At 40.0% G+C, this 12,060-nt stretch overlaps 1 protein-coding gene across 3 annotated transcripts in view; it reads left to right on the forward strand.

Moving 5' to 3' along the window:
* Nucleotides 1–12,060, forward strand: part of LOC138753387 (echinoderm microtubule-associated protein-like 5) — a 182,360-nt gene that overhangs the window by 161,816 nt on the left and 8,484 nt on the right. For 2 of the 3 annotated variants that reach the window (XM_069916315.1, XM_069916316.1), the window contains 6 exons: nucleotides 7,121–7,294; nucleotides 7,516–7,724; nucleotides 9,241–9,398; nucleotides 9,595–9,709; nucleotides 10,878–11,066; nucleotides 11,584–11,756. In XM_069916315.1, the coding sequence (XP_069772416.1) occupies nucleotides 7,121–7,294; nucleotides 7,516–7,724; nucleotides 9,241–9,398; nucleotides 9,595–9,709; nucleotides 10,878–11,066; nucleotides 11,584–11,756 (1,018 nt within the window). Of the gene's footprint in view, nucleotides 1–7,120; nucleotides 7,295–7,515; nucleotides 7,725–9,240; nucleotides 9,399–9,594; nucleotides 9,710–10,877; nucleotides 11,067–11,583; nucleotides 11,757–12,060 lie in introns of those variants that run through there. The other variant, XM_069916317.1, reaches the window with a different exon arrangement.

Below are 12,060 nucleotides of genomic sequence, written 5' to 3' on the forward strand. Positions count from 1 at the left end.
GCAATAACATCTTTAATAGGTTTTGCACATTGAAACCAGCCAGTTGAATCAAATTTCATTCCTACATTTATTGCATCAACTTGGTCCCAAATTTTAACATGACCCTTGAAGCTTTTCAGAAAAGGCAGAATTGACTGTTCTTTGGACATTGAATGTTGCCCACTGCTTTGGGTCAAAAAGATCAAATGGTTCAGTAAGGCCTTCGATAAGGTACCACATGGAAGGTTAGTTAGGAAGGTGCAGTCTTTAGGTATAAATTTTGAGATAGTCAAATGGATTGAACATTGGCTGAAGGGGAGAGGCCAGAGAGTGGTAGTGGATAATTGTCTGTCAGGTTGGAGGCCGGTGACCAATGGTGTGCCTCAGGGATCTGTATTGGGCCCATTGTTGTTCGTTATATACATTAATGATCTAGATGATGGGGTGGTGAATTGGATTAGTAAATATGCAGACGATACTAAGATAGGCAGAATAGTGGATAATGAAGAAGGTTTTCAAGGATTGCAGAGGGATTTGGGCTGCTTAGAAAAGTGGGCTGAAAAATGGCAGATGGAATTTAATGCTGGTAAGTGTGAGGTGCTTCATTTTGGTAAAAAGAATCAGAACAGGACATACGTAGTAAATGGGAGAGCATTGATGAATAAGGAAGAGCAGAAGGATTTAGGAGTAACGGTACATTGCTCCCTGAAGGTAGAAACTCATGTGAATAGGGTGGTGAAGAAGGCTTTTAGTATGCTGGCCTTTATCAATCATTGCATGGAATATAGGAGTTGGGAAGTGATGTTGAGATTGTATAAGACGTTGGTGCGGCCTAATTTGGAGTTCTGTGTGCGGTTCTGGTCGCCTAATTATAGGAAAGATATAAACAGAGTGGAGAAAGTGCAGAGAAGATTTACCAGAATGTTACCTGGGTTTAAGCATCTGGAGTACAGGGAGAGATTGGGCAGATTAGGTCTTTATTCTTTGGAGTGTAGAAGGTTGAGAGGGGATTTGATAGAGGTATTTAAGATTATGAAAAGGATAGACAGAGTGGATGTGGATAGACTATTTCTGTTAAGAGGAGAGATTGAAACAAGAGGACATGAGTTAAGAGTTAAGGGGCAGAGGTTTAGAGGTAACATGAGGGGGAACTTCTTTACTCAGAGAGTGATAGCGGTGTGGAATGAGCTTCCGGGCGAAATAGTGGCGGCAGAGTCAATTTTATTATTTAAGAAAAAGTTAGACAGGTATATGGATGAGAAGAAGGTGGAGGGTTATGGTCATTGTGCACGTAGGTGGGACTAGAGAGGAGTGTTTGGTTCGGTGTGGACTAGAAGGGCCTAATGGCCTGTTTCCATGCTGTAATTGTTATATATGTTTATATATATATATATATATATACATATATATGTGTGTGTGTATATATATGTGTGGTTGTATATATATATATATATATATATATACATATATATATGTGTGTGTGTGTGTGTATATATATATATATATGTGTGTGTGTGTATATACATATGTTGTCTATCTCATTGTCGATCCTTGCATCTGATGAAATGGTGCAGCCGAGATAGGTAAACTGGTTGACCGTTTTGTGTGCCCGATGGAGATGTGGGGGGGCTGGTAGTCATGGTGGGGAGCTGGCTGATGGAGGACCTCAGTTTTCTTCAGGCTGACTTCCAGGCCAAACATTTTGGCAGTTTCCGCAAAGCAGGACGTCAAGCGCTGAAGAGCTGGCTCTGAATGGGCAACTAAAGCGGCATCATCTGCAAAGAGTAGTTCACGGACAAGTTTCTCTTGTGTCTTGGTGTGAGCTTGCAGGCGCCTCAGATTGAAGAGACTGCCATCCGTGCGGTACCGGATGTAAACAGCGTCTTCATTGTTGGGGTCTTTCATGGCTTGGTTCAGCATCATGCTGAAGAAGATTGAAAAGAGGGTTGGTGCGAGAACACAGCCTTGCTTCACGCCATTGTTAATGGAGAAGGGTTCAGAGAGCTCATTGCTGTATCTGACCCGACCTTGTTGGTTTTCGTGCAGTTGGATAATCATGTTGAGGAACTTTGGGGGACATCCGATGCGCTCTAGTATTTGCCAAAGCCCTTTCCTGCTCACAGTGTCGAAGGCTTTGGTGAGGTCAACAAAGGTGATGTAGAGTCCTTTGTTTTGTTCTCTGCACTTTTCTTGGAGCTGTCTGAGGGCAAAGACCATGTCAGTGGTTCCTCTGTTTGCGCGAAAGCCGCACTGTGATTCTGGGAGAATATTCTCGGCGACACTAGGTATTATTCTATTTAGTAGAATCCTAGTGAAGATTTTGCCTGCAATGGAGAGCAACGTGATTCCCCTGTAGTTTGAGCAGTCTGATTTCTCGCCTTTGTTTTTGTACAGGGTGATGATGGTGGCATCACGAAGATCCTGAGGCAGTTTACCTTGGTCCCAACAAAGCTTGAAAAACTCATGCAGTTTGGCATGCAGAGTTTTGCCGCCAGCCTTCCAGACTTCTGGGGGGATTCCATCCATACCTGCTGCTTTGCCACTTTTCAGTTGTTCGATTGCCTTATATGTCTCATCCAGGGTGGGAACCTCATCCAGCTCTAGCCTTAGGGGCTGTTGAGGGAGCTGGAGCAGGGCGGAATCTTGGACTGAGCGGTTGGTACTGAAAAGAGATTGGAAGTGTTCTGACCATCGGTTGAGGATGGAGATCTTGTCGCTGAGGAGGACTTTGCCGTCTGAGCTGCGCAGCGGGCTTTGGACTTGGGGTGAGGGGCCGTACACAGCCTTTAGAGCCTCGTAGAAACCCCTGAAGTCGCCAATGTCCGCGCTGAGCTGTGTTCGTTTGGCGAGGCTAGTCCACCACTCATTTTGGATCTCCCGGAGTTTGCGCTGAAGATGGCTGCATGCGCGACGGAAGGCTTGTTTTTTCTCTGGACAGGACGGCTTTGTAAGGTGAGCCTGGTGGGCAGCTCGCTTCTTTGCCAGCAGCTCCTGGATTTCCTGGCTGTTTTCGTCAAACCAGTCCTTGTTTTTCCTGGAGGAGAAGCCCAGTACCTCTTCAGTGGATTGCAGTATGGTAGTCTTCAACTGATCCCAGAGGGTTTCAGGGGACGGGTCCGTGAGGCGGGTTGCAACGTCGAGCTTTGCTTTGAGGTTTGCCTGGAAATTTCCTCTCGCTTCGTCTGACTGCAGTTTTCCAACATTGAACCTCTTTCTGGGGGCTTTATTGTTCCTGGGCTTTGGCTTGAAGTGAAGGTTGAGCTTTCAGCGAACCAGCCGGTGGTCTGGAAAAACAACCAACTGAAAAACCTCACAAAGATAAGCGTATACAGAGCCGTTGTCATACCCACACTCCTGTTTGGCTCCGAATCATGGGTCCTCTACCGGCACCACCTACGGCTCCTAGAACGCTTCCACCAGCGTTGTCTCCGCTCCATCCTCAACATCCATTGGAGCGCTCACACCCCTAACGTCGAGGTACTCGAGATGGCAGAGGTCGACAGCATCGAGTCCACGCTGCTGAAGATCCAGCTGCGCTGGATGGGTCACGTCTCCAGAATGGAGGACCATCGCCTTCCCAAGATCGTATTATATGGCGAGCTCTCCACTGGCCACCGTGACAGAGGTGCACCAAAGAAAAGGTACAAGGACTGCCTAAAGAAATCTCTTGGTGCCTGCCACATTGACCACCGCCAGTGGGCTGATAACGCCTCAAACCGTGCATCTTGGCGCCTCACAGTTTGGCGGGCAGCAGCCTCCTTTGAAGAAGACCGCAGAGCCCACCTCACTGACAAAAGGCAAAGGAGGAAAAACCCAACACCCAACCCCAACCAACCAATTTTCCCTTGCAACCGCTGCAATCGTGTCTGCCTGTCCCGCATCGGACTGGTCAGCCACAAACGAGCCTGCAGCTGACGTGGACTTTTTACCCCCTCCATAAATCTTCGTCCGCGAAGCCAAGCCAAAGAAAGATATACATATATATATATATATGTATATATATATATGTGTGTGTGTGTGTGTGTGTGTGTGTGTGTGTGTATATATATATGTATATATAATGTATGTGTGTATATATATGGTTATACGACAGGAACTTCTAGTTCCAGATCATACACCTGCTAAAGGGTTCTGTTTTATTGATTTCAGTCACATTAAGTAGATGCTACATATTTAAGTTTGGCTGGTTATTTGCCTAAGTGTTTCACACTATCATCCACTTAAGATTGTTGGTTGAAGAAACTTTCAATTATAAAACAGCAGAATACAAAATCTGAAGGGAAATACTCCACTGAGATGTGGGTTAAAAACCTTTCCCTTTTACCTCTGTTCTTCTTCTTCTTGGGCGGCCTCCAGTACACTCACTTTGAATTATTAAGCCATTTTGTAAATCCACATAGAACTTGTTTGTCATTAGAATGTGAAATAAGCCCCCGGGACCTTTAAGAAAATTTATTTATTCCTTGCAGAAGTGTGGAATTGATAGCTGTAGATTGCAAACATTTTACTGACATTTTTATCGTTTTTAGTCTACTTGTAAGTATTGATACATATCCAGAAATAGCCACACTAAACACAAATGTTCACTAGATGCAACTTAAAGTAAAAGAGTGCTGTTGTATTTACCAGTACTTTGGTTCATTGTGATATATGATTTATTTCTGTATTGCACTTTATTTCTGGCTTTGGCTGTGATTATAACCTAAAGGTGATTCTGCTGACAAAGCAGGTAAGAAATTTTAAATATTTGACTTCCATCTTTACTTTCTCTTGAACTAAAGTTGAAGGCAGCCCAAAAGCCGAAGGCTACATGCATATTTGGCTTAACGTATTGGAAATTGCAGTTGAATTTCAAGTTGAATTTCAAATATTTATTCCCTTAATATTACACTTTATTCTCAAGGTTAAACATAATTTCATGAGTGCTTTTGGAATTGATTTTTTTTCTTTTCGAATATAATTTTTAATTTCTTTAAAGTGTATGTTGAGCAACAGCAAATTAAAACAATCCACTTTGGATAAAAACTAAAACACTTTATTTTAAATAATTATAATCAAACTGAAAGGAAACCAAAACAGGTTTAATTGAATTATGATTTAATAATGCAGATATAGAAATTAAAATCTAAATATTTGTAATTAGAATGCCATGTTGATTTGTTAAGTATTGATTGAAATGCCTTGTCAGTGGTGGATTAATCATCAGTAAAGGGTAGACGCCTTGTCTCTACTTACTGCACCTGCATGGGTGAAGCCAGCAGTGACTGTGTGTCTGAGTCGGCATCGTGCCATTGCCAGGGTGATGCCTGTGGTTGTTGCTGGGAGCCGGCGGTGGCGGGCTGACAGCATGAAGATTTTGCGGCGACCTCCACCTTCCCACCAGTTCAGTTGGAGACGGTAAAAATCTAAGTTTGGTGGGAAGGTAAAGGATGATTGGGGGGTGGGGTCAGCGGCCTCTCCTGCCCAGCAGGACAGGGCCGGGGAGCAGCAACCTCTGCCTGCCCAATGGGACAGGGTCAAGATCTAGAGGAGGAGAGACAATCTTTGTCGCGAAGTTAAAGAGGCACCCTTTGCCAGGAAAGTGACCAAATCTTGGGATTAATGGTATTGCGGTGTCCACTGGTAAAGGGAATTATCAAAGCAGGAGTGTGATCGAGGTGGAGACTGTGAGTTCTGAGCAAACATCAATTTTCTCGCCCTCTTCTCCCCTTCATCCCTCTCTTTACAGGTCCTTTTGGGCCTGTTGGGTCTTTCCAGCACTTTCTGCTTAATTCAACGTTGTGCAGAATGTTAAGAGGCCCAGGCGGGGACCGTGGGGACAAAGTAGGTTACAACTCTGGGGCACAATCTTGCAGTCACAGAGAGAACAGAGATTATGTTTCTGTTCTTCGAGGGTGCTGTGATGGGACTGGAATAAACCCTGAACTTTACATAGTTGTAGACCAAGACCTAGGAAATACAATGAACTGAGATAGCTATTTACTATATTTTTTATAGCAAATTTCTATCACCAATGAAACAACACAAAAAAATCTATAGTTAGGGTCGAGTGCCAGAGGAGAAACTGAACTCGCGTTTGTGAAATCACAACACTTGAGGAACTCAGCCGGTTTCACAGCATCCATAGGAGGTAAAGTCGTATTCCTGATGTTTCGGGCCTGAGCCCTAATTCAAGGTATCTTTACCTCCTGTGGCCGCTACGAGACTGGCTGAGTTCCTCCAGCATTTCTGTATTTTACCATTGTCACAGTGAAGAGTGGGGGCTAATGGGCAAGGGGGGCCCTTATTAAAGCTCAGCCCAGGGCTGGTGGTAGTTAATCTGCCACTGTGCCTTATAACGATAAAGCAGAGCTGAATCAAACTTTGCCAAGTACTTTAGGATGGTTCTACCCTCAATGTGCACTATACATACAATTTGTCCATTTAACTGATAACTGGAGTTAATTTATTATATTCCAAGAATACCAGTAAATCCTTATACTACAAAATGGTAAATGCATGGGAAAAGCTTTATGATGGAATCCCTTTGTACTGTTTTGTCTATATTATACAACTCCATATTATATTTCAATGAATATTGCCATCCCCACTGAATTGGGGAGATCAACTGAGTCAGTGGACTTAAAAAAATAAAGGTGGAGAGGAGGCAAAATCTATGTTGCTAACCAAATGTAAAGAAAATGTGCTGAAAATAATAATTCACACCTGTCTTTATGAGTAGGGCAATGAAAATCAAATCTGCACACACTCAAAGTCTGAAACATACAACAGAAAATGCTGGAAACAGCAGATCAAAAGACACAGAAGAAATCAGTGTACATAACTGTCTAAGCAACTAATATGACAACATAAGAAATATACAAAAGACTCAGAATTGGAACGGCCATAATTTTTATTATGCGGAAGATTGTTGCAGGTTGTTGTTGATTTTAAGTGTATTATTATTAAATCTATTAGTTGTGAAGCTCTCCAAAAGTAATTGTGTGCTAAACCTAGCTGGAGGTTTCAGTTCATCAATACATGGTTCAGGTCTACATACAACAGGAAGAAATTCCGACTTTTTAAAAAAAAATGTTGACTTGATGTTAGTGTAACTTAATCTGGTTGATATATATGTATAATTGGAGCATTCTTTCCTCAGGTTCTGCCCCATTGATTCATGTTTGGGATGCGACCACAAAACAAACGTTCTCTGTGCTGCGCTGCTACCATTCCAAAGGTGTTTGCTGTGTCAGTTTTAGTGCCACAGGCAAACTCCTCCTCTCAGTTGGGCTTGACTCTCAATATACTGTTACTATCTGGAGATGGCAAGAAGGTGAGCTAAAATGTTCATCTAATTATTTTTGTCCATTCTTTAACGGATTAGTAATTAAACACGAGTACATATTGTGTTTAATGTTACCCCGTGGCGATACATTTCTTAGCAACTTTGCTTGAAATTAGAGAAATAATATAACATACACAAGAACTATCTGTATAATTTCATAAACATAATCGTTTTTTGTGTGACTATTTAACCTGTTTTTACTCCACAAGGTACCAAAATTGCAAGTAGAAGTGGTCATATCAAGAGAATTTTTGTTGCAGAATTCAGGCCAGATTCAGATACCCAGTTTGTGTCAGTAGGGGTGAAACATGTTCGGTTTTGGACAATTGCAGGGAGAGCTTTACTGAGCAAAAAAGGCAATTTAAATTCAATTGAAGATGCAAGGATGCAGACAATGCTTGCTGTCGCTTTTGGAGCTGTAAGTAGCTTTCAATATAATAAATGTTACTTTACGTGGTTTTATAAATTATTTTGCTGCTTTTAACTTGTATGTAACCATGTATACAGGACTTTTAGAGAGGCATTCACAGAGTAATTTTTGAGTAATGTAATCAGAACATTTTTGTCTTTCAGTTCTCTAGACTTGGTTGGAGTTAATATTGTCTGTTTATTGGGGGAGCATTTATTTCTGTGTATTTTTCATATTGCCATTGCTCTTATTAGATAAAAGGCTTTTAATTATATTCCTTCTCAATTCATTGCAATTTTTAAATATACTATATGAAGACACCTAAACACACATTGCTGAACCAGCTGCTTCACCTGAAGAGCTCAAGTCAAATAATCTTAAACACAAAAGCATATGATGCATCTCCTGGAAATCTGAAATGAAACAACCTGCTGAAAGGTGCTAAACAGGTCAGGTTTCAGCAGAGAGATAAATAATTAATATTTTATCAGAAGGCGTGGGGTGTCAAGCCAACTCCCACTCCTAACTCAGACCCTGAGCTCCTGTACTTAACATACACTGGAGGATAAGCTGCTCATTGTTTGACATGGCACAGTAGAACCTCTGAGGTTCAGAAGTGCATTAAACATTTTCTGTTCATGATTCTGCTGTTGTTCATGTCTTCAAGATCCACCTTTACCTGCTTGTCACATTTCCTTGCATTTCTGGCTTTCACTATCACCCTTTCAATTCACTTCCTGCCTCCCACCCAATCACAAACGTTCCCTTCATTTTCTCTTTCTCTGCATCTGCTTATTGAAAAAATATGAAAGATGATCCTCTACAGATGTTGCCCAGATTACTCTTTATTTCATTTTTTTTCTTTCACACTATGAACCATATCAATCAAAATACACACAAACATTTCCCTCTTAAATATACACTGTGAGATTTTCTCCCCCTTTCCCCCCCTCCCTTCCCTCCCCCCTTCCCACCCCCCTCCAAACCCATTTAACGTTCAACATATACAATATAATAAAACCATTAAACAGTCATCACACAATGAAAATAAACAAGAAAATTGTGTCATCTACTTTTGCACACTGGATCAAGTCATTTTGTCTTATCATTTTAGGGGGTGGAGGTCCGAGGCAAGCCCCTCTCTGTTGTTTTCCATGTACGGTTCCCAAATTTGTTCAAATAATGTGACTTTATTTTTTTCCAATGAAATACATTTATTCATTTCCATGTCTCTTTATTTCATTTCTCAGCTTGATATGTTAAAATTCCAAGTACAAAATGCCATTTTTTTTCTATTCTGCATTACACAATTATACACTTTAATACAGTTGCATACATGAAGTTAAATAACATTCCTCATTAATATTTAGTTGCCAGTGGACTACCACTTTTTACCAATGACAAAGGACCATGTACTTAAAAAAACTTCAAGATAATTACTTGCATTTAATTACTTCAAACCCTCAAGATAGTCTTAATTGTTTAAAAAAGATATACATTTCTTAAACCCACTTTCTTTTTGCAGAATAACCTAACATTTACAGGTACAATCAGCGGAGATGTTTATGTTTGGAGGGATCATCTTTTAACACGGATTGTAGCCAAAGCGCATAATGGACCTGTTTTTACAATGTATACAACATTACGAGATGGTCTGATAGTAACAGGAGGCAAAGAAAGACCGTGAGTAAAAGTCTACATTAGCAGTACAGGTCTGTTGTATCCTCCGAGTGAGAAATATTGGTCTTATTCTGTACTTTTAGCAATATTAAACATTTTGAATCTTCTCTTAAAATTACAAGACTGTTACTGTATAAATCCTAAAAGTCAGAAAAACATGATCTTTATGAAATATAGGCAGTGATTTTGTTTTTGTCAGCTCTAAGGAAGGTGGAGCTGTGAAACTGTGGGATCAAGAATTGAAGCGATGCCGTGCTTTCAGATTGGAAACTGGCCAGACAATGGACATCGTGCGCTCAGTCTGCAGATGCAAGGTATGTCCAGCTGCCAAAAAACAGCTTTCACACCTGAGATAATTAGCTTGATACTACTGGAAGGACACATCGGACGACATAGTGAGAGGGAGACACTGATCAGAAGGCAAGTACTACAGCTTGAGATACAAATGAAAGTTTTTACTTTCTTGAAACATAAAGGTTTTTCTTGCTTTCCCTGTGTTTCTTAATTTAACTCCCTTCCGGTGGCCAAATGATTCTTACCCTGCCCAACTACATATTCCTTTTTCTCCGATAATCTTTAATATTTGGTTCAGATGTTCTTGAGCCCATCCTTCACTCTGGTCCCGTGAAACCTTCACAGCATTAAAAACTCCCAATTCCAGCCTGTGCACAACCAACTTTATTGTAAGTTTCAGGTAAAGGTCTAATTAACTACATATGTTAAGTATGCCGCAGTAACTGGACTAAGGGACAAAAGCGTGGACTAGTCATCCAGACAGCAGAATTCTATTCTCAGCTATGTAGCTGGTAATGTTAAAAAAGTTTGATTTTTCAATTAAAATGCTAATATCAGGAACTTTGAAATTTCAGATAGTCGTAAATTAACATTATTACCCGCTATGATCGATGTGGTTCTGGAGTCTATGTGGTTTGACTCTGCTCCATAAAATGACTTGGAAACCAGTCAGCTCAGCAGCAGTTAAGGACCAATAATCATCACTAGCTCATTGCTCAATTAATAAATCCCACACTAGCCTATTAATTCACAATTGCTCACTAAAGTAGTACTTTTAATGAGGAAGAAAGAGAAGTGTCCAAATCTTGGACTAAACAACAGTCTATTATTGCAGATTGGTTTTCTACTAAGGGGCTGATTTCCCTTCTGTTTGAACCCAAAAGCACCTTGTATGGGTAGCTTGAAATAGTTATTTTAGTCTTGCCAGTAGTATTTTGAGGCTATTAGCTACAATGGCAATAAGGCAAGGTTGAATTTACTTTGATTTTCTTACATATTATTGTATCTTTACAATGAAGACAATAACTGGCAGTTTACGACTTTGGAATCCTATTTTTAAACTGTCATTGTTTTAGTTATATTATTATCCAAAGTTAAGATTAGATACTAAATTCTTCCTTAAATATTCACTAATAAATCAATTCAAAGATCATTGATGAATATTTTTACAGTTTATTTTATTTACAGGGAAAAATTCTGGTTGGAACCAGAAATGCAGAGTTCCTTGAGGTTGGGGAGAAGAATGCTGCATGCAACATTTTAATTAACAATCACATGGATGGACCAATCTGGGGTCTTTCAACTCACCCTATTAAAGATGTCTTTCTGTCTGCAGCTGAAGATGGAACTGTTAGATTATGGGACATTACTGAAAAGGCAAGTGAATAATTAAAATGCCACACCAAATGAAGGGTTTTAAAAAGGATTTTTATCCATTGTAGGGAATTCTGTAATCCTGCATCACCAAATCATCTCCTTGCAGCAATTTATTCCAAAATCAGTTGGGTAATTGCTCAACCTAAACTTTAACCACAAGGTCAGGCATTGTTCTCTAGCTTTACCTCGATACAAAGATATAAAAATAGGAAATTTGATCCATTTATGAAGTGCTGACTAAAAGTTGTTTGCATTTGATTTATTTTCCAATTAAAATATTACTTCCAGACAAAAATAGCCAAAAAGCAAACCCAGTGTCAAAATGAACAGGATGAGCAAAGAAAACTTCATTTTGGTGTAAACTGGCTGTTATTTTAGATTACTTGGCCTTAAAAAAAATTGATCTCCCTCTCCACTGAAAAGATTTGTTACTATTAAGTTATATCTAATTTTTTTTAAATCATATTTAAATTTGCATTTTATACCTGAATTATCCTAATTTCTAATTGTGCAACAGAAGATGCTGAATAAAGTAAACTTGGGCCATCCTGCTCAAACAGTTGCCTACAGTCCAGAGGGAGAAATGGTAGCCATTGGTATGAAAAATGGCGAGTTCATTATTCTAATGGTAACCTCGCTAACAATTTGGGGCAAGAAACGAGACAGAAGATCTGCTATTCAAGATATCAAGTAAGCAAATAAAGATACACTGGAGAATATTGATCACTGCACGTTGAAAAATGAAAGTTGAACTTTGTTAAGAAACTATTAGTTTATGCATTGCCTCACTTGATTCTGGACATTCCTAGAAATCATTAGAAAGAATTTATTTCTACTCATCAGTCGACAGCATGAATCTGATCAGCTGGCACCCTCAGATAACTTTGGTGCTATACTGGAGGATCATCTTTACTTTTGGATCATTCCTTTTACTACACCAGCCCACTTTTAATTCATCTATTTTTTATTAATCTCATACTGGGGTATAATAATT

Source organism: Narcine bancroftii, chromosome 2 (genome assembly GCF_036971445.1).
Source record: "Narcine bancroftii isolate sNarBan1 chromosome 2, sNarBan1.hap1, whole genome shotgun sequence".
Classification (NCBI taxonomy): domain Eukaryota; kingdom Metazoa; phylum Chordata; class Chondrichthyes; order Torpediniformes; family Narcinidae; genus Narcine; species Narcine bancroftii.